Source organism: Piliocolobus tephrosceles, chromosome 14, assembly GCF_002776525.5.
Source record: "Piliocolobus tephrosceles isolate RC106 chromosome 14, ASM277652v3, whole genome shotgun sequence".
NCBI lineage: Eukaryota > Metazoa > Chordata > Mammalia > Primates > Cercopithecidae > Piliocolobus > Piliocolobus tephrosceles.
Genome location: NC_045447.1, coordinates 36,020,293 through 36,044,167, shown reverse-complemented (window position 1 = coordinate 36,044,167; position 23,875 = coordinate 36,020,293). Strand labels below are relative to the sequence as shown.

Below are 23,875 nucleotides of genomic sequence, written 5' to 3'. Positions count from 1 at the left end.
TGTGAAGAGAATGCTAGTAAAAACATGAACAGAAAAGTATCATACTAACGAGATATTACGTGAAAATCAGGAATTTCGTATTGGAAACCGGAGGAAAAGTCATCCCTGTTACAAAGTGGCAATGAATGTAGCCGAATTGTGTTTATGTACTAATGATCTGTTGAAAGCAGAATTAAGGAGTAATGAACTAGGATTCCAGCAGAAGAAATATATGTGTAAGCAAAGCATTTAAAGTGCTACATGGTTTCTCTTAACTGCTTATAGTAAAGTATGAGGAGAGATAAAGAAACTAAAGATGAAGCTTATAATTAAATGGAAATAGAACTGAAATATTTAAACAATTTTCTGCTTGGTTAAGTTATGAAGAACAAAGTTGATGTTTGAGAGATAGAATCAAGGCTGTGGCCTTTTATTAAAGAGATTAATGACCAGGTGTGGCAGCTCACACCTGTAATCCCAGCACTCTGGGAGGCTGAGATGGGTGAATCACAAGGTCAGGAGTTCAAGACCAGCCTGATCAACACAGTGAAACCCCATCTCTATTAAAAATACAAAAGTTAGCAGGGCGTGGTGGTGCATGCCTGTAATAACAGCTACTCAGGAGGATGAGGCAAGAGAATCACTTGAACCCAGGAGGTGGAGGTTAAAGTGAGCCGAGATTACACCACTGCTCTCCAGTCTAGGAGACAGAGTGAGACTCTCAAAAAAAAAATTAATATGGATAGAAAGAGTCTAAGTACTACTACTCAAGAAAATAAAGTAACTCTGAAGGCATTTCAGAGATTTTAGAGGCTGCCCTCCTGCTACAGGCCCAGAGTGTCATCGCCCTAAGGGCAGAACAATTTCAAGGGAGGAGCCCAGGTGCTAATAGGACCTAAGACCCTGTTGCCCAGGGTTGCCACAGGGATGTGGGCTCAAGTGGGCCAGGTGTGGCTCAGGCTGCTGCTTCATAAATCTTTTTAAAATTTTTTTTTTCATTATACTTTAAGTTCTAGGGTACATGTGCACAATGGTTTGTTTGTGCACAAACCATTGTGCACATGTACCCTAAAACTTAAGGTTTGTTGCATATGTATACATGTGCCTTGTTGGTGAGCTGCACCCATTAACTCATCATTTACATTAGGTATATCCCCTAATGCTGTCCCTCCCCCCCTCCCCCACCCCACGACAGGCCCCGGTGTGTGATGTTCCCCTTCCTGTGTCCAAGTGTTCTCATTGTTCAATTCCCATCTATGAGTAAGAACAAGCAGTGTCTGGTTTTCTGTTCTTGTGATAGTTTGCTGAGAATGATGGTTTCCAGCTGCATCCATGTCCCTACAAAGGACATGAACTCATCTTTTCTTATGGCTGCATAGTATTCCATGGTGTATATGTGCCACATTTTCTTAGTCCAGTCTGTCATTGATGGACATTTGGGTTGGTTCCAAGTCTTCGCCATTGTGAATAGTGCCGCAATAAACATGTGTGTGCATGTGTCTTTATAGCAGCATGATTTATAGTCCTTTGGGTATATACCCAGTAATGAGATGGCTGGGTCAAATGGGTATTTCTAGTTCTAGATCCTTGAGGAATCGCCACACTGTCTTCCACAATGGTTGAACTAGTTTACAATCCCACCGACAGCGTAAAAGTGTTTCTATTTCTCCACATCCTCTCCAGCACCTGTTGTTTCCTGACTTTTTAAATCTTAGCAGCATCCATCTTGTGCTAACTCTGCTGGCATGCAAAGTGTATGAGCTTTGAAAGCGTGACTACTTCCACCTATATTTCAAAGAATGCCTCAGGGAGCCTTGGGGTCCTGGTAGATAAATGTCATAATGAATGAAAATGTCCAGGGGAACCATAGTATGAGGGATTTAACGTTTGCCTGTTGAGTTTTGTAACCTGTCACTCCTTAATTCCTTCCTGTTGCCTGTCCTACCACTGTATTTTGCAAACACGTTGCTTATTTAATACAGTTTTCTAGCTAAAGGGGAATTTGCCACAGGGGAATCAGACCTTGAGTCTCATCCATATTTGATTTAGATAACATTAGGTGAGACTTTGACTTAGACTTTAAAGTTGATTCTGAAATAAGACATTTTGGGGCTGTTCATATGGAGTGAATGTATTTTGTATATGAAAAGAACACAAATGTTAAGGGGAAAAGGTTGAATGCTATAGTTTGAATGTATGATTCCTCCAAAATTTAGGCTGAAAATTAATCCTCAATGAAATGAAGTTAATAATTGAGGCCTATGGAAAATGATTAAATCATGAAATATTCACCCTCATAAATGGATTAATTCTCTTATAAGAGGCTTTAGAGAAAGTTTGCCTGTTTTTTGCTCCTCTGTATGCCACCTTCAAGACCCAGTGCTTGTTTCCACTAAAGGGTATAGCAACAAGGCCTCATCTTGAAGGCAGAGAGAGCATCTTTCACCAGACCTCAAACTTGTGGGCACCTTGATCTTGGACTTCTCAGCCTTCAGAAATATTATAAATACATTTCTTTTATTTATAAGTTAAGCAATCTGTGGAATTTTGTTTTAGAATTACAATAGAACTAAGAGAAAGTAAAAGATATGCACTCTAAAAGTTATGAAACTGTGGTAAATTAAAGATGAATAAATAAAAATACATAATGTTTTCACAAATTTTAATAATTTATGTTGTTAAAATGTCCATGCCACTCAAAGTGATCCATAATTCTATGCAATCCCTATAAAAATCCTAATGACATTTTTCACATATATAGAAAAATAAAATCAAAATTTACATGGAATCACAAAAGAACCTAAAGAAATCTTGAAAAAAAAAAAGTAGGACATATCATACTACCTGATTTCAAAATACACTACCAAGTTATTTTCTATTCCAAGATAGTAGATTGGTAACAGTGTTAGCATACCTCTCCCACTTGGAAGAACAAAATACTGTTCAGAGAATCACACTGTGAACTTTTTTTTCCAAGAAGCAACAGAGGAACTTAAAAAGAAAACTGAAAGAATCCACAGATCCTTTGAAAGACATGGCAGACTGCAGCCTACTCTGTGAATCAGGCATGAAACTGTAAGGCCCCATATTGCAAGAAGGGGAAGAGACTGCCTTCAGGATACACATCCATACCAGGAATCTGAAAAGACAGGTCGTGACAGAAGGCCATGGCCCTACATAGAATTGGAACTGATTTAAGGAACAGTGAAAAATAGAAACGTACAAGCAGCAGCAGGAATTTCTTTCAGGCGTTCCCAATCTCCAGTATGAAACAAGGGAAGCCATTTCTTATTTAGCTCAGAAGGGAGCTCAGAGAAGTCAGCCAACTAGCTTAGACAGGGGTCGAAGGTTGAAAGAAGCACCCAGTTGAATTTCATGTTATAAGCTTAGGTGGGGATAAACTCCTTTGGCCAGAATCTGAAAGGGGAAAAGTGGGAGGGAGCAGGAATTGTGCTGCAGACAAAAGCACAGAAGTTGAGCACCGAAAACTGCAGTCAGACAAGGAGGGGCATGGTCTGAAAGCCACAGTTGCTATAAGTTTATGGCCTGGGGCAGGTCTGTGTTCTGTGTGCAGGCTGCCTGAATCTTAACCTGGGGCTATTACTGAAGCATTGCAGGAGTGAGATTTGCTTTGCCAATGCCTGGGAGCTGGGTGAGACTTACTGCTGCCTGCTACCTCTCCACTCCCCTTGCAAACTCTTCTGTGCAGCAGAGAGAGTTATACTCCCCTCTGGAACATTACCTGAGTGGCCTAAGAATGAGACACACACAGGAGCCACAGCTTACCTGGCGTGTGGAGGGCCAGATTGCAGACCTGTCTGACCTAGCAACCACCTGGCCCTACCCTTGCACTGGTAGCTTAAAACAAAGGATATAAAATTGGGGGAGATTTATAGCCCTGCCCATTGCCTGGGGAACCACAATACTTACACTGGGCAAGAAAGGGTATGCTCAAATCCCACTGCTACTACTGCAGCTGGTGCTTTCCGCAGGCATCACCTCCTCTCTGGAAGCCAACCTACACAGTCAATTACAGCATCTCTGGGTAGAATGACACTGTGCCTGAAAGGACAAAAATGAGTGTGCAACTTCGGCTATCACTATTGCCTACAACACGCTGGAAAACCAAAAGTTCTGAGTCTGTCTACATAATAAGTTCACTACTATTATAAGCAGCATTCAAGAAAGCCAGCACACTAAGCCTTTCTACAACCAAGGAATCTCACAGTGTCTACCACTCCCCTGTCACCCCATTAGAGTTGGTGTTGCTTCCCACTGCTAAGCATCTTGAGGATGGGTTATACCACCAGATTCCTTGCAGTTATTTCCAAGCACTAGCCTGGGGTGTGGCAGCCCCACTGGGTGGCTTGACTCAGAATAGAATAGCGATCACTGTAGTCTGGATGTCAGGAACTCCTACTCCCAGGAGAAGGGAGGGTGCACCACATCAAGGGAACTCCCATGGGACCAAAGAATCTGGATGGCAGACCTTGGGTCCCAGACCATTTCATTGGTGGGAATTTTCTTTTAGCAGAGACACAGTGGTAGTCCCGGGCTCAGTAAGGGAAGTCTGCACCTCTACTCCATCAGTCAGGCAGCCTTGGTACCATGAAAGCTCTTAGAGAAGGGTTCTTCTTTCACCCTTTGACCACCACTGCAGACACAGGAGAACCCACAGAAGCTCAGTATGGATGCACTTATAGACAGCCTTTCTGGAACACTTCAGGGTGAGTGCTTCTGAGGAGGAGCACTCTCCAGGTTCAGGCTTGCATGACAGGCAGTCACAGTTCCTTTCTATTTGGAACATTAACACTTCTATAGATGTAAAGAGGTGCCTATCTGACCTGAATAGCCAGAACACTGCAACAGAAGCGAGGCCAGGAAGTGAATAGCTTTTCTGCTGGCCTGGCAGAGGAGCTGAAGTAGCTCTCACCTTTCACCCTGATAAGACCTTGGTGTATCTAACTGAGGGCTCCTGCAGCCACCTTCATCAAAGGATCTCTGCCCACCACTGGGTATTGCATCTAACTACCCACTGTAGCTACAATAAACATGAAAAAAATGCTCAACATTACTAATCATCAGGGAAATGCAAATGAAAACCACAACGAGATCCCACCTTACTCCTATAAAAATGGTCATAAGTAGAAACTCAAAAAACAATAGATGTTGGTATGGATGTGGTGAAAAGGGAATATTGTTACACTGCTGGTAGAAGTTTAAATTAGTATAACCTCTATGAGAAACAGTATTGAGAGTCCTTAAAGACCTAAAACTAGATCTACCATTTAATCTAGCAAACCCACTAGTAGGTATCTACCTAAAGGAAAAGAAGGCGTTATATGAAAAGGACACATGCACACACTTGTTTATAGAAGCACAATTCACAATTGCAAAGATATGGGACCAACCTAAGTGCCCATCGACCAATGAATGGTGTGTATGTGTGTGTGTGTGTGTGTGTGTGTACCCCATGAAATAATACCCAGTCATAAAAATTAATGAATGAAATGATATCTTTTACAACAACTTGGATGGAGCTGGAGGCCATTATTCTAAGTGAAATTATTCAGGAATGGAAAACCAAACATTGCATGTTCTCACTTATAAGTGGGAGCTAAACTATGAAAACACAGAGACATAAAGAGTGATGTAATGAACTTTGGAGACTTGGAAGAGAGAAGCTGGGATAGGGGTGAGAAATAAAAGCCCTACACATTGGGTACAGCATACACTGCTTGACTAGTGGGTGCACTAACATCTCAGAATTCGCTAATATAGGATCCATTCATGTAACCAAAAACCATTGTACCCCAAAGGCTATTGAATAAAAAATATGAAATACATTTGTGTATACACACACAACCAACTTTTAGTAAATAAAAGCATGGTACTAGCATAAAAAATAGACATATATACTGATGGGACAGAATAAGGAACGCAGAAATAAAGCCACACATATTAATATAAACTCAACCAATCTATGATGTGGGTGCCATAAATATGCAATGGGTAAAACATAGTCTCTTTAATAAATGTTATTTGTTGGCCGGGCGCGGTGGCTCAAGCCTGTAATCCCAGCACTTTGGGAGGCCGAGACGGGCGGATCACGAGGTCAGGAGATCGAGACCATCCTGGCTAACATGGTGAAACCCCGTCTCTACTAAAAATACAAAAAATTAGCCGGGCGAGGTGGCCGGCGCCTGTGGTCCCAGCTACTCGGGAGGCTGAGGCAGGAGAATGGCGTGAACCCAGGAGGCGGAGGTTGCAGTGAGTTGAGATCCAGCCACTGCACTCCAGCCTGGGCGACAGAGCAAGACTCCGTCTCAAAAAAAAATAAATAAATAAATAAATAAATGTTATTTGTTGAACTGAATATACATAATATTGAAATTGGACATTTTTCTCACCCTATATAAAAATACCAACTTAAAATGAATGAAAGATTGAATATAATACCTGAAATTGTATATTGACTAGAAGAAAAATAGAGGAAAAGCTTTTGACATTGTTCTTTATCATTTAATGTATTTCTCAAGTGATGAGAAACTCATTTAACCTATAAAGACACTCATATATGGAAAGTGAAAGAATGGAAGAAGGTATTCTATGTAAATGAAAATCAAAAGAGTGCAGTAGTTGTAATACTACTGCATATCATAATCAGATAAAATAAACTTTAAGTCATAAAATGTTTTTAAAAAGTACAAGTTAAACCATTATATAATGACAAATGGGCCAATACAGCAAGAGGATATAACACTGGTAAATATATATGTCCCCAACACTGAAACACCTAAGTTGACTGCCAAAGATGCATCAGGGTTAAACTTCACATTAGACCAAATGAACCTAACAGACATTTACAAAACATTCCATCTAATAGCTGCAGAGTCCACATTTTTCTCAAAAGCACACGTTACCCAGGAGAGATCATGTGTTAGTTCACAAAACAAGTCTTAACAAAGTTAAAAACACTGAAGTCTTACCAAGTATCTTTTCTGATCACCATGGAGTACTATTAGAAATCAATAAATAAAAGAATTTTGGAAACTACAAAAGTACATGGAAATCAACCAATATGCTTAACGAGTCAACAAGAGTTAAAAAGAAAACAAAGGACCAAGTGCGGTGGCTCATGCCTGTAATCCCAGCACTTTAGGAGGCCGAGGCAGGGGAATCACCTAAGGTCAGGAGTTCAAGACCAGCCTGGACAACGTGGTGAAACCCTGTTTCTACTAAAAATACAAAAAAATAGCTGGGCATAGTGTTAAGTGCCTGTAATCCCAGCTACACGGGAGGCTGAGGCAGGAGAATCGCTTGAACCCAGGAGACAGAGGTTGCAGTGAACTGAGATAGCACCATTGCACTCCAGCTTGGGCAACAAGAGCAAAACTCCATCTCCAAAAAAAAAAAAGTGAATCCAATTAAAATGGAAAAAATCATACCAAAATCTATAGGATACCGCAAAAGCAGTTTTATAGTTCTAAGGAAGAAGTTTATAGTAATAAATGACTGCCTCAGAAAAAGTGGAAAGATCTCAAATTAAGAATCTAATATTACACCTCAGAGAACTAAGAAACCCAGAATAACCTAAACCAAAATAAGTAGAAGAAATAATAAAGACCAGAGCAGACACAAATAAAAGAGACAAAAACAAATCAAAACAAACAAACAAACAAAATACCACAAACATCGGCTACAACAGATCAATAAAAGAAAAAGCTGATATTTTGAAAACATAAACAAAATTGGCAAAGCTTTACATAGATTAACTAAAAAAGAGAGAGAGATGACTCATTAAAACAATTTAAAAAAGAGACATGATAACTGAAACCGCAGAAATACAAAGGACCATAGCAGACTATTGTAATAAACTATATGCCAAAGAATTGGAAAACATAGAAGAAATGAATACATTCCTGAGCACATGCAATTTACCAATATTGAATCATTAAAAAATCCCAAACCTAAACAGACCAATAATGAGTAACAAGATCAAAACATTAGTAAGGTCTCCCTGCAAAGAAAAGCCCAAGACCTGATAACTTCACTGATGAATTCTACCAAATATTTAAAGAACTAAAACCAATTCTACTCAAACTATTTCAAAATATTGATGAGATGAGAGTATTTCCAAACCAATTCTACAAGGCCGGCAGGTACACAACAATAACAAAATGACTACAGGCCAATATTCATCATAAACATAGATGCAAAAATCTTCAACAAAATACTAGCAAACTAAATTTAATAATACATTAAAAGATCATTTACCATAATCAAGAGGGTTTTATTCCAGGGCTATAAGTATGGTTCAACATATTCAAATTAATGTGACACATGACATTAACAGAATCGAGGACAAAACCATGTGATTATTTTAGTAGGTGCTGAAAAAGCGTTTGATAAAATTTAACATCCTTTCATGATTAAAAACTCTCAACAAATTAGGTATAGAAAGAGCATACCTTAATACAGCAAACCCATATATGACAAACCCACAGTTCACATCATTCTGAATGGGGAAAACTTAAAAGATTTTTCTCTAAGATCTGAAACAAGATACCGATTTTTACCACTTTTATTTAGCATAATACTTGAAGTTCTAGCCAGAGAAATTAGACAAGAGAAAGAAATAAAGGTCATTCAAATTATAAAGGAGAAGTCAAATTTTCCCCCTTTGCAAACAACATGATCATATATACAGAAAAACCTAAAGACTCTATCAAAAACTGTTAGAAGTAACAAATGAAGTTAGTAAAGTGGCAGGATACAAAATCAACAGACAAAAATAAGTATTTGTGTATGCCAATAGCGATCTACCTAAAAAACTAAATCATGAAAGCAATAGCAACACATAAAATGAAACAAAATATAAAGGGAAAATCTTAAGGAATTGAATGATATCTACAGTGAAAACAATAAAACATTAATGAAGGAAAATGAAGAAAACACAAATAAATAGAAAGATACCCAGTGTTCATAGATTTAAAGAATTAGTATTCTTAAAATGTTCATATTACCCAAAATAGCATACATTCAATGGAATATTCATCAAAATACCAATGGTATCTTTCACAGAAATAGAAAATCGTAAGATTTGTATAGAAATACAAATGATCCTGGATAGCTAAAGAAATCTTGAACACAAAGAACAAATCTGGAGGCATTATACTATCTGACTTCAAAATACACTACAAAGCTATAGTATCAAAAGTAGTATGCTACTAGCATAAAATAGACACACAGCGATTGAAAAGAAAAAAAATGAAATACTAGCATAAAATAGACACATAGCAATTGAAACAAACAAACAAACAAAAAAACCTGAAATAAATGCATGTATTTACAGTCAACCTATTTTTAAGAAACACACTAAGAAAACACATTGGGAAATGGTCAGTCTCTTCAATAAATGGTGCTGGGAAAACTGGATATTCTACAGGCAGAAGAATGCAACTAGACTCCCTCTTTCTCACCATAAAGAAAAATCAACTCTAAATCCATTGAATACTTAAAAAAAGACCCCAAAACTCTGAAACCCAAAACTATGAAACTACTAGAAGGAAACAGAGAAAAAACTTCACAAACCTGGACTGGGCAATGATTTTTTTGTATAAGACCTCAAAATGACAGGCAAGAAAAGCAAAAATAGACAAATGGGATTACATCAAATTAAAAAGTTTCTGCAAGATACATGAAACAATTAACAACCTAGAGAAGTTGAAAACTATATATCTTACAAGGGGATAATATCCGAGATATGTAAGAAAGTCAAACAACTTAATAACATAAAATGAAATAGTTTGATATAAGTATGGGCAAAGTACCTAAATAGACATTTCTTAATACATACAAATGACAAACAGGTATATGAAAAAAATGCTCTTGCACATCAAAGTGACAATGAGATATCACTTCACTACAGTTACAATGGTTATCATTAAAATGACAAAAACTACCAAATGCTGGTGAGGATGTGGACAGAGGGCACATTGTTGGTAGAAACTTAAATTACTATAGCCATTATATACAACAGTATGAAGGTTCCTCAAAAAAGTAAAAATGGAACCATCATACAATATAGCAATTCTGCTACTGAGTAAATAGCCAAAGAAAATAAAATAAGCATATCAAAGACATATCCGCCCTTCCATGTCTATTGCAGTGCTATAACCTTTTTACTGTGTTATCATAGAAAAAGACTCAGTGTACACAAATTATAACCTATAAAACACTTAACTATATTTACATATACATTTAAAAACTAGAATATTTATACTTGAAGACATAGTTATTAAGCTCAAAACAACCACAAAATACTTCTGTGTTATTACAGTGTTGAAGCTGGATAGATATTGGCAAGATCTTAAGATATAATAAAAATTATATATATGAGGCAGATGTATTGCCATTAATCCTCAAATAGTAATACTATTCGCCATAAAACACAGTGAAATCTCATCTTGTTATAGTAACATGGATGAACCTCGATTACATTTCGTTAAGAGAAATAAGCCAGGCACGGAAATATAAAGTGAATGATGTCACTCATTTGTGGAATCTAACACAGGATGATCTCACAGAGGTGAGGAGTAGAATGGTTACCAGAGGCTGGGGAGAATAGTGAAAGGGAGGTATGGGAGAAGCTGGTCATTAGGTACAAAGTTAGACGTGAAAATAAGTTATGGTGTTCTATTACACAGCGGGGTGACTATAGCAAATAATGTATTATGTATTTCAAGATAGTTAGAAGAAAATATTTGAATGTTGATGTGGTTTGGATCTGTGTCTCCATTGAAGCTCATATTGAATTATAATCCCCAGTGCTATAGGAGGGGTTTGGTGGGACATAACTGGATCACAGGAGTGGATTTCTCATGATAGTTTAGCACCATCCCCTTGTTGCTGGTCTCATGATAATGAGTGAGTTTTCATGAGATCTGGTTGTTTTAAAGTGTGTAGTGCCCACACCCCCATGACCTGTTGCTCCTGCTCTGGCCATGTGACATGACTGCTCCCCCTTTGCCTTCTACTGTGAATTCAAGTTTCCTGAGGACTACTCGGAATCCAAACAGATTCCAGTATCACGCTTCCAGTACAGCCTGCAGAACTATGAGCCAATTAAACCTCTTTTCTCTATAAATTACCCAGTCTCAGGTATTTCTTTATAGCAACACAAGCATGAACTAATACAAATGTGATCACCACAAATCATAAATGTTAAAAGTGATGAACATGCTATTTACCCCAATTTGATTATTATACAATATATACATGCATTTAAAACCCCCAGCTGTACCCCATACATACGTATAATTATTACATGTCAATTATAAATAAAACTTTTGGAAATGATACAAAGTATTATACTGTGTAAAATGTCTTAGAATGCATTTAATAAGGTGATTTCTACATTTATATACCCTTTTTATTGTCTTAAATCTTTTGTGAAACAGAGGGAGATAAATTGATGATACATGAATAGAAAGATAAATAAGTAGATATACAAATCATACATATAGACACATTATATATGCACATGCTACATAAATATGTGAAACATTGAGTCACTGAGATTATTACAAGCCTGAAGAATCTACAATTACATATATTGATTTTAAGGATGAAATTATAAGCCATGTTTCTGAGTTGATAACATACTGAAAACTCTTAGGAAATATATCTTGTTCAAGGACCACTTCCCCTAATGTTTACATTGTTATTATAGAAAAAATGAGTTAATGCATACAAGTGTACACTCTATAAAGCACTAAAAATATGTGTATATATACATTTATAAAGTAGAATATTTATGTTTGAAGATACGATTTCTAAGCTTAAAAACCACCACAAAAACATTAATATAGGATTATAGTGCTAATGCTGGGTAGACATTAGCAATATCTAAAGATATAAAGATATAATGTGTGTGTATATATATATATATTATATGGTTGATATATATATAAATATATGACTGATATATTTGATATATTTTGATTATATAGTTCTATTAATTCTCATATTCTACAATATACTTTTCATCTTAACATTGGATATGTTATATCAAAATTTTAAGAAAGGCTCCCAACAACCATTCCTTCAGAGTGTGAGAATTTGTGAATAACAGGAGATAGCATTCCGCTAATATGCTACATTATGAAATACAATTGATCCGTAAGATAAAGACAGTATCTAGGTTGGTTGAATCTAACCATTTGAGCCATTTAGGAAACAAAGTTTTTCCTCAATTGATAGTGGTTAGGAAGCTGAAAAAAGATAAGACTGATTTAACTATAAGGACTCTATGAAATATTTCAGGTTTGAAGATGTAGGGGGCAGTATTTGAGAAGGAATTTAGGCAGTTTCTAAGAGCAGAAAGCAGCTCATAGCTAACAGCAGGAAGAAATTAGAGATATCAGAACAGCCACAGAGAATTAAATTCCACCGGTTGAAATGTGCTTAGATACTGATTCCTTCTTTGAGTCTCCAGGTAAGACATATTTCAGCTGACAATTTGATTTCAGTCTTGTGAGACCCTAAGCAGAGGACCTAGTTAAACCTGTAAGCTTTTGAATTATAAAATTATGAGATTAAAAATGAGTATTGCTTTATGTCACTAATTCTGTAATAATTTGTTATGTAGTAATAGAAGAGTGACACATGCTCATTATAAAAATATCATTGGCTCTCTAAGATATTACTAGATCATACACATTTAATTAAGAATGACAATAAGAGATTAATTAAAGAGATGATAACGCAGAAGGCAAGTATTGCTGGTTGCCCAGTCATGATTTAGATTTTAATGTGTGATGATAGAGTAAATGCATTAGATATTAATATTTTTATAAGCCACTATAGACTATAAAATGCTCAACAAAATATTATAGAATTAGAAATTATACTTTACTTATTAAACCATCACTTTTCAGGAAAACTTCCGTCGATATTCTCCTTAAGTCAGATAGTGAAGTAATCAGATCATAGAAATCCAAATTATGGAAGGCTCCCATCCCAGCTCCAGTGCCTCTATAATTTATCATTGTGTAAGATCGGTTAGAAACTTTCAGTCAAACTACTAATATTTTTGTAGTTTACCTTTTATAGTAGCTAATACTTAATAAAATTATTTCTTAAGACAAAAAATAATGAAGACATTTTAAAAAGAGCTAAACAAGAGCAACATGTTTAAATGCCTCTCTATATAGTACTAGTATTCATTTACTAATGGGGTAAGATCGTGAGTTTAATAAAAATGTACTATCTCAGATATATCAATATGTTTATAAGTTTAAAAAAGCATATAGCTTTGTTTAAAATATTTTGTGTATGAGCAAACAATAAGTTTAAAAAATGAGAGAAAGACATGTAAAGTTTTGCAAATGATTTAACAAACGTTACAGGAATGAAACGGAATTCAGGATTGCAGCTGATTCTCACAGATAAATGTTTAGACTTACCTTTTTTCCCTATCAGTCAATAAGTTACAACTACATGAAAAAAATAAAACAAATATTTTATTAAAGTGTAAAATCGATTGATTACTTTTAAAACTCCTAGCTAGATTTAGTCACTAATAATAAGTGAAAGTAAATATTAATCTTAGAATTTTAGAGAACATAAAACACAAGGTTCTCCTTTTGTTTTACCCCTTTAATTCCAAGTGCTCTTGGCTTCTTTATGATGTCACCTTTCAACATCACCAGTTTGAACTTACAATACTTAAGTCCTGGCAAGTCATAAGTGGGGAAAATGTCTCTCCCAAGATTGTAAGTCACATTTTATGTTTTAAAATAACTAAAATACTCGTTAGCTTTACATTTAATGTATTTAGTGTGAAGAGATGTTAATTATATTATTATTGTGCCATTCATAAGCAAAAGATAATGTGTTTAAGCAGACAAGATTCTCAAGCGACATAATAGATTTTTTTTTTTTTTTTTTTTTATTTAAGATATCGTTAGTGCATGCATTTCAGTAAAATAGATACCTGGCTTTCAATAAGTCTTTTTTGTTTATTTTTTTACTGTTAGTCTTACTTGGTTTTTTGTCACGTTGCATTTTGGGTGATATAAAATAAAATAATTCATGATTTTCAGTCAGGGAACCACTTGGAAATTTCTGTGAATAATTTTTGTGTATATAATAGTGACTGAGGAATGTGACTGAATTTTAGAAGAGGCATATATCACAGTATTAACCTTTAGTAAAAATGGGACAGCTCTATCCAAATACGATCAGCTGAATACTAATTGTATCCCTCTTGCAAAATATTGAGTATGTGAAAGTATTTTGTAATGTAAAGCAGATAATCCCGACATGAGAAGTAAGTTATATGACAGTAGCTTACTTACACTTAATCTATTCTGTGTCAAAATAAGGTAGGTAAAGAACACATTTCAGTTCTGTAAACCTTTTTACAGAGGACACGCAACAAAGGTGAAGGAATGGAGTTTTGCAACATAAAGTGTGGGTGGGCCTTCATTTAGCAGTCCTGTTAAAGGAAAGATAAAACATGAATATTGAAAATAAAATAGGCTTTCCATAGATGCTGGTGCCTACTTTGTTATAAAACAATCATTAAAGTATAATTTTTGGTAAAGGTTTAAATGCATTTGCCATGATTACTTTAGAAGCTGAGTAACTTGATGCCTACTATGCAGTAATCTGTGTTCTGGCACCTAATATGGCAGAATTACACTATATTTTCATTACTTTAAAATATACACTGTATTTTAATTACTTTAAAATATATAAGCACTGTAAAATATCGATGGTATTATTGTTATCATGAGCATCAAATAGCTTTCAGAGAACTTGACCACAATGGTTAAAAACCTCTTTTTGGTCTTATGGCTATTTTTTATGGTGTTATTCTAGTGTAATCCCAAAACATTCTTGTTTTTGTAGGAAACTGATAGAATTCATAATCAAATGGCATCACCATTAACCACAAAAGCACACATAAAAAATCTTAATAACAAATTAGCATGTTTCTTTGGGTTCAAGTGACAGCTCCCAATTCATTTAATACACAAAATTTAAGATGCAGAAAATTAATTTTCAACTCCATTTGTCTTTTCACCGAATTCTTCTAAGAATGGCAGAGGCTTAGTTTTGGACTTAACATTTCTGTGCCTATGGCTATCAACTTGTATCTGATAAAGAAAATTTTTCTGTTTGAACTCAGTTTTTCCCTTCCCACTTATTCCTTCTCTAATACCTTTGCTCTATCCATACCTGAGCTATACCATGTAATAGTTTCATCTTTTCTAGCCTTGGCCTCAAATTTAGGTTGTGTTAGTCAACTCAGCCCGTTTCTAATGTTGAATAGAACTAAGATTTCTGAAACAAGTAGGAGAGGATATCACAAAGATTTGGTGTGAGATAGGGTATCTAAAAATATGAACATTTAAAATTCCAATATTAGCTTCCTGATCTCATATCTAATCCGTATTTTACATTTTTCTCCCTATTGAGTAGCATTACTAAACTCATCTCTTACTATCCGGGTCTAGGGATTCACCTTGATGTAGAGAAGGGTTTATCAATCTTGGCACTACTCACATTGTAGTCTAGAACACTTTTTGTTGGAATAGAGGATTAGAGGGTCCTGGGGGTAGGGGAGATCCAGCATTCTGTCCATAGTAAGATGCATTATAATATGTTTAACGGTACCCTTGGTCTCTACCAACTAGATGCCAGTATCATCACACACACATACAAACAGACAACTGTGACAACCAAAATGTCTTCAGACATTGCAAAATGTTCTCTGAGTGAGGAGTTCAAAATAAACCCATGCTAAGAAACACTGCTTCAGAAAATGCTAGAGAATGATAGAGAATCTTACTACACACAGAGCCATTCCTCAGCAAGACAACAATCCTGGGGCAGTTGACCTTGGCTTTACACAGAGACTCCTCTAGCAAATACAAGAAGAGTGGCTCAGGCTGCAGTCAGTTCCTAGAAAACTTTCTACCATGTCTTTTATAGTCTCCTTTTCCCTGCAGCTGATGCAGATTCCAAAAACCTAGTCTACTGGCAAGATATCTGGCAATATGCACACAAACAGGAGGTTTATGAACAACTCACATGCAACTGGGGGAGATACAGCATTTAAATCCCTTGACTTTGAATTCACTATATATTTTTAAAACACATCTAAGCAGAGATACAGTTACAGGCAAGAGTAAAGATGGGTGTATTTTGTATTTAGATTAAAATGTAATTCAGACTAAAAGGAAAAATACTCAGAAAAACAAACTTGGTTAAATGTTTACCCCTTAAAATTTTTTTTTTTTATACTGGTAGAATAGAAATAGATTTTTCTCTTAAGAAATAAAGTCCCCCATGTCTCTTGCATCTCTACTTTTTATTTAAGAAAACTTAATCCTAGTTTTCTAAGTTGCAAATACATTATATTCTACATGGTTGACAATGGGAAACCTTCTTTACCTCAGAACACGCAGTTACTGAAAATGATTTTGAAGCGATTGAATATATAAGCTTGAAATGAAGGTGGAATTTTAGTTTCTACATTCCATTTAATCTTGGTAAATATGAGGCACTAATTACTGTGTTTCCTTATATACATCCAGACACTTTAATTTAACCATTAGTTCTATTAAACAATAACAACAAACTTTTGACTTAATAATCACATTTTTCCTTCTTCACAGGCTAAGTCATTAAATTAGATCTTAGGGATTTAATTTAAAATTGTGAAAATACATTCACATTCATATACAATATCTCAAAATAAAAAAAAATAAGGGATACAATAACAGTTTATTTTTTAATATGACAGACTTTTGGGGTTTTTCAATGAGAATGTCAAAAATTGAATGTAAATGCACCCTGACCTAGATAATTACTTGACTGTACCAGAGACGGAAGGGAAGAGATGCTCTCACCAGCAAAGGCAGACTTAAAGAAAGAGTGGGAAAACGCTATCAAATCCAGAAGATCAAATTGCTTTAACCGCTTATCACACACATTTACATAGTGAGTAGGGGCAAGAGTATTTGGTTTATTGCTGTTTTGGTTCTTATAAATAATTCTCACTAAAAATACAAGAGGTTAAAATTTATTGAACTGTCACTAACTTGAAACTCATAAACACTAAGAAATATATAGAAAACATTGATCACACAAAAAAGATACATTATGAGGGATTCCAGTCAATTCAGCTTGCTTTTCTCCAACCAATGGCTGTCCAGTTACCACAGAGAGTCTTGCTTATTTTTGAAATGAATAAAATAAAATTTTACTGTGTATGTGCTGGTATTTCTGGACTTCTTCTTTCAATATAATATTTCTTTGTATTTATTAATGTTTCCATATTGCACATATAAGTAATTGATTCCTTTAGATTGCTGAGAAGTATTCCATTACATTTATATAGCACACTTAGTTTATCCATTCCTTCATTGATGGACACCTGAGTTGGTTTTAGTTTGAGGGTATAGTGAATAAAATTGCTATGAACATTTTTGTCTATGTCTTTCTGTGGACTTTTACTTTTGTTTTCCTCCTTTTCTTTATTTCCTAGAGAAAAAGTTTTAATTCACTTATGCAGCTTTTATATGTATTTTAATAACTTGTTTCTGTATAATTTGCTTTTGTGTTATTTCAAGTTTTAATTAATTTTTCTGAATTTTATCTACTTTTCCTGGTATATAGAAATACACTTCATTTAAACTATTTATTATATAATCATTAAACAAGTATAATTCATTAAACTTTGTATCATATAAACTTATTACATCTGATTGGCAGCTTTAACAATTATTATTATAGATGTCTCTGGATATCATATTTACCCAATTGTGTCCTCTACAAATAAAGACAATTTCACTTCTTCCTTTTCAATTTTAGAGCTTTTATTGTTTTATGAAACAAAATACAATCTGGATTTAAATGAATATACACAGTAGCTTTATCTTTGTCTTGTTTTTGATTTTTAAGGAAAGACAGTTAATATTCCTCCATTAAGTTTGATTTTAAAAATAGGCATTATCTAGATGCATTCTATCCATCTGTGGACTATGTTCTCTATTGCTAGTTTTCTCAGAATTTTAAATTATGAATGCATATAACTACTTTCTTTCAAAAATTATTCTGCACATACTGAAATGATCAGATGATTTTTTTTACTTATTTTGTCAATTGGAATGATTGCATTGGTTGATTTTAGGTTAAAGCGACCTCATATTCTGGAAAGTAAACCAGGTGATCATGATGTACTAGCAATTTTATATGTCTGTCAGTATGATTTTTTAAATTTTAAAAAATTATGTGCCTATATTAATGAGGGATATTCATCTGTAATATGCATTTTTAGTATTGATCTCAAAGGGATTTGGGTTATTTATATTAGCCTCAAAAATGCATTGGAACATACTTACTCCTCCTCTACTTCTTTTCTCATACTATTTTCCTAGTTTCAATGGAGAGATTTAAAACATTGATTTTAAACATTTTTTATAATATAAAATATTAAAACTGTAAGTTATTCTCTATGAACTTTTAAGCAGTATTCTATAATTTTCATATATTATCTTATTGTTAAGTTGCTTCTCTTTAAATAGGTTTTCATTGTGATCCTTTTGGACCACTGGTTCTTTAAAAGGAGCTGTTTATTTTTCAAATACTTATATATTTTCTAGATAATTTATTATTGATTTCAAATTCAATTGCTGGGTGATTACATAATATGTCCTAGAAATTAAAGAAGAAATTAACAGATCATTCTAATGTACTATTTTGAAAATCTCAATTTTAGAAATGTTTCATGAACTTGAAATCTTTCCTCTTTGAGAGCATTTGGAATAGTGCAGTTCATAATCATCGTTGGACATCAACATTTCTTCAGTAGTATATAAATGTACTTTGACTGGATCTGAATTTAGAGATTCAGATATGGTGGGGCAAGTAATTTAGTTGCATGTACTCAGTTTTAGATGATAGGCTAGATAACTTATCAGTGAAAACATTAAATATTATTCAGCTAATACAAAATTTTATAGCATGAAAAAATGTACCACGTTTTATGCTGCTAGCCTCATTCTTTAGTCAAGGTATCAAAACACTGCTTTTCTATGCTTAAACCTTAGGTTTTACACACTGTCAAATAAACACCACGTGTGTGTTTGTATATGAGCACATAAGCCTCAAACTCACTCATGACCAAGGATGGCTCTGTATCCAAAATAAAATGAAACAATGCAAAATACTATTTCTCTAATAGATCTTAGGATTTGTCTTCATCACCAATAAATAAAAATTGGATTGTAAAACACTCCTTCATGGGAACAAACATGTTTAGATAGTAATAAAACAAATGGGAAACTATAAATGGAAAACAATTTGCAATATAGTTTTTTTTTCAGATTTTCTTTAAAAAAGTAATAAAATTCCTTATGAATTTTTGTGGTGCACACTGACATATACACATGCACACACAAATTCATGGGTGCACACATACGCCATTTAATAATTTGGATTTGGTGAAATTTTGAGAATATTTTGAGGATATGCTTTTACATAAGCATAGGGTTTACAAAGTGATACCTTTTTTCGAATTCAATTGCAAGAGAATTTGGAGCATGAACTGGGAAAAATAATTCAACTGTATTTTTGTATTTTTTTAAATGTATATTTTCATATGTGCAATTTGTTTACACACACACGTATATAAACAAATTGTGCATCTGAAAATATACACACATATATTTGTGATCCATATATGTATACATAGTTTGTTTGACCGACCATTATTTAGTACTTTTGTAGTTTGAAAACACATTTGTTCATCTCTGTTATCCTGGAGATGAAGTAATCTTATATAACAAAAGATATCTGAGATTGTAAAATAGTTCTCTAGTTGTTGGTTGCAAGTACTGAAGTATATTAATGACAATTTAAAACAGTGATTTTATATAAATTAACTAAAATCTTTCTTTTTAATTTTAATAGCCAAAGAGTAAACTTTGGGCCTTATGATAATTACATTCCAGGTAAGAAAGCATTCAATATGTATTGCAAAACATGTGTGCTTAATTTTATGGTAAGTATTATCCTCCTTTCAAAGTGATAAAGCAAACATCGCCATGAAATAAAATTGATAATTACCTTTCTTATAGGCACAGTGAACACCTTTTACACATATTTTGCTTTGTTTTGAATCCAAAGAAGTTTAAGTAAATATGTTCAGTATATGAAAGCCGGAAATAGTTACATGTTAGAATTCATACAATCAGATAATCTTACAGTTGAAAAGCAATGTAGAAATTGGATAAATAACTTCTTGTTATTTAGAAATTTCCTGTAAGTCAGGAATTTCTTCTACAACATTCCTGATAGATTATATCCAGTTTATAATTGGCCCCAAATTTCTTTACTAGACAAGGCAAAGGCACTTGATTTTGAATAACTTCAAATATCAAGTACTTTCCCCTCAGATACTAAGTTTAAATATAATTTTCTTCTGTACATTTTTCCCATTGTTCCGATTTTTTTAGAAAACTCATAGAAATGTCTATTATTTCCACACATTAATGCTGCATGTATCTAAATACAATGATGAAATCTCTCTTTGGTCTCACTGGTAAATTAAATATCTTTAATCATTTCTATTGTAGTTTCCAGATTACTTCACCCACCCAGTCACCATTCTGCAGACATTTTGTCAATTTCCATTACAAACTATGTTACCTATAAAATGTCATTCTTGGGTGTATAGAATTTACTCTATTTTTTTTTTCTTTCTTTTTTTCTGGACACAGAGTCTCGCTCTGTCACCCAGGCTGGAGCCCAGTGGCGTGATCTCGGGTCACTGCAAGCTCTGCCTCCCAGGTTCATGCCATTCTCCTGCCTCAGCCTCCCGAGTAGCTGGGACTACAGGCGTATGCCACCACGCAGCTAATTTTTTGTATTTTTATTTTATTTTATTTTATTTTTTGAGACGGAGTCTCGCTCTGTGGCCCAGGCTGGAGTGCTGTGGCCGGATCTCAGCTCACTGCAAGCCCCGCCTCCCGGGTTTACGCCATTCTCCTGCCTCAGCCTCCCGAGTAGAGTAGCTGGGACTACAGGCACCCGCCACCTCGCCCGGCTAGTTTTTTGTATTTTTAGTAGAGACGGGGTTTCACCGTGTTAGCCAGGATGGTCTCGATCTGCTGACCTTGTGATCTGCCCGCCTCAACCTCCCAAAGTGCTGGGATTACAGGTGTGAGCCACCGTGCCCGGCCGCATTTACTCCTGTACTTTCGAAAGTTATTACTAATTAAGGGGATCTTAAGCCTTAGCACTTAGATTAAATCATGTATTTACTGAATATTTATGCCGCCATTGTGCTAAGTACTGTGGGAGCTACTGAAGCAGTTAACTTATTTTCTGTTATTAATAAAATTGTATGCTAACGAAAAACATAAAGCAAATACCTGGACTGGAAGAGACAGATTTAAAAGGAAGCAGTAAAACTGAATCTTTCCATTTATATTATAGCTTTGTTAGTTTTGCAATGACTACTTAACACAGTTATCTGTGAAACTGCTCAAAATAGAAAAATCAATGTTTATTTCCTCATATTGATAACAGAAAATTGCAAACATTACCAAACAAATGAAGTCATAATTTGAATCACTTGTTTATTCATTTACATGATATATGTTGCAGGTAATGCCATTTCAGCTCTGATGAAATTATATTCACTCCAAAATGTGTGTTTTGTCTTCCTTATTTTAGTCAGTGAATTAAGCAAAAAATCATGGAATCAGCAACACTTTGCCCTGTTATTTCCCAAACCACAACGGCCAGGAACCAAAAGGAGATCAAAACCTTCTCAAATACGGGACAATACGGTTCCTGTAAGCATTGGAAAGATTATATAATTATCAGTAATAAGTAATAACTTAGTAATAATTATAACCACAGTAAGTAATTATAATTAGTCTTAAGTAATCACTGAGTAGTAAGCTTGTGAAATCGAGTATAGTTGTATGTGTTACAGATCAAAGCTGACCAACAAGTTTCTGCAATGATGGGAATATTTATCTCTGAGTCCAATGAGGCTATTAAATACTTGAAATGAGGCTAGTGCAACTGAGGAATTGAATTTTACATTTAAATCACATTGAATTAAAGTAAATTCACATGTGGCTATGAGATGCCCTATTGAACAGCACAGTTAGAGGTAATTCAACGTCTACCACTTAAAGAAAATAGATATGTTTTATTTGCATTTTACTGTATACAGTTGCCCCCTTTATTTCACATTAGCTATTTTTTCAGTAACCCCATATTATAAAAATTGTTTCCAAGAAGCACAAAAATATGGAGTTCCTGATATTAGAGTTAGTATGAACATTCAGGAAATGTTCTCCAGCTGGAGAAACCCCTAATTTAAGTCATGGGATTACATTATACCTTTAATGCTTCCTCAGTTATGTAATATGGAATTCAGGATCCAGTGTATTGGAAAATAAATATTTCCCAATGTTTCTGGAGTCAACATGGGATTTGCATATGTTCAAAGAAAAGTTTTCACAAAATAAATGTATCATTAACTTGTTTATTTTAAAAAACGTAACCCATTCGTTGTGAACAAAGTTCTTGTTCATTTTTTCCTTGCTGAGTTTATTTTTTTTTCCATTTTTGTTAATATTTGTACAAAGATTAGCTATTTTTGCCATTGAGTTTTGTACATACTTAATTCGAAGCTGAAAACAAAATGCACAATTTCTCTCAAATTAACATTCCCTGTTATAGATTTCATTATTTCAGTTACCAATCTGATGATACTCAATTTGTGTCTGCCAAGCAATAGGAGTTTCAGGCTTTTATCTTTATCCATGAGTAGCATTCTAAATTCCAGAGACTCTGAAAATGAAAACAGACTAACATGTGTCTCAACCTGAGACTATTAGATATTAGAGAATAGTTTCTGATATACCTAGAAATAGAAGGTGGGCAAGATATTCCAAGAATTCTCAAGAACATAGAGTTAAAAAAGCCTCCTATGATTGTGAAGATATACCATGAGTGTACCAATTTGAACCTAAAATCCCGAGGGAACTATGAAGATCCTATAAACCGAAAGTAAGTTCCAAATGAGGCATGATTATTCACTAGTTTAAAAAAGGGATGAAAATTTAAAAAAATAAAATAAAATAAAGGATGAAATCTCAAACTTCCCCATTTTTAAACAAAAGCTAAAATCTTTTTATGGTTGAAGTTAAAATATATTTGGGATATGCTAATAAAAACTGTGTTATTCACCCACAAGTTGTTCATCATTATTGTAACCAATCTTTCAGATAATTGATGAAGAACAATTTAGAGGAAGTTGTAGACAACCGTTATGGATGTACCGTTCTTTAATGAGAATTTCTGAGAGACCATCCGTTTATTTAGCTGCCAGGAGGCAGCCTCTCAAACCAACTCATGCTGCCAAGGTGGATTCTAAAGCCACAGGTGGAGAGAACTTACTGTTTTTGTATTATCTCTGTAATTTTCTGATTAGGTTTCTATTAGAATTTTATCAAGATTGGATTTTCTCATTTTAAGAAATGTTTAAATATTTATCCCCAGAGATTGGTAAAAAAGGTGAAGACAAGACAACACAGAAGGGCACAACAGATTCCGAATCAGAATTAAAACAAGGAAAAAAAGATTCAAAGGAAGGCAAGGATGAAGAGAAAGGAAAAGATGAAAAGCTAGATGCAAAGAAAGATAGCAAAAAGGGTAAAAAGGCTGCAGAGAAGGGCAAAGACTCAGTTACAGAATCTGAAGATGAAAAAGGAGGTGCAAAGAAAGATGACAAAAAAGATAAAAAGGATTCAAAGAAAGGCAAAGACTCAGCAACAGAATCTGAAGATGAAAAAGG

The 23,875-nt window shown here is 34.5% G+C and overlaps 1 protein-coding gene across 1 annotated transcript in view; it reads left to right on the top strand.

The window, feature by feature from the left end:
* The first annotated feature begins 13,683 nt into the window (after positions 1-13,683).
* Positions 13,684-23,875, top strand: part of CYLC2 (cylicin 2) — a 10,649-nt gene continuing 457 nt past the window's right edge. The window contains exons 1-5 of the mRNA XM_026456249.1: positions 13,684-13,757; positions 19,969-20,009; positions 21,736-21,857; positions 23,307-23,463; positions 23,581-23,875. The exon at positions 23,581-23,875 is cut by the window's right edge and continues 457 nt beyond it. Of these exons, the coding sequence (XP_026312034.1) occupies positions 13,741-13,757; positions 19,969-20,009; positions 21,736-21,857; positions 23,307-23,463; positions 23,581-23,875 (632 nt within the window). The 5' untranslated portion in view covers positions 13,684-13,740. The remainder of the gene's footprint in view (positions 13,758-19,968; positions 20,010-21,735; positions 21,858-23,306; positions 23,464-23,580) is intronic.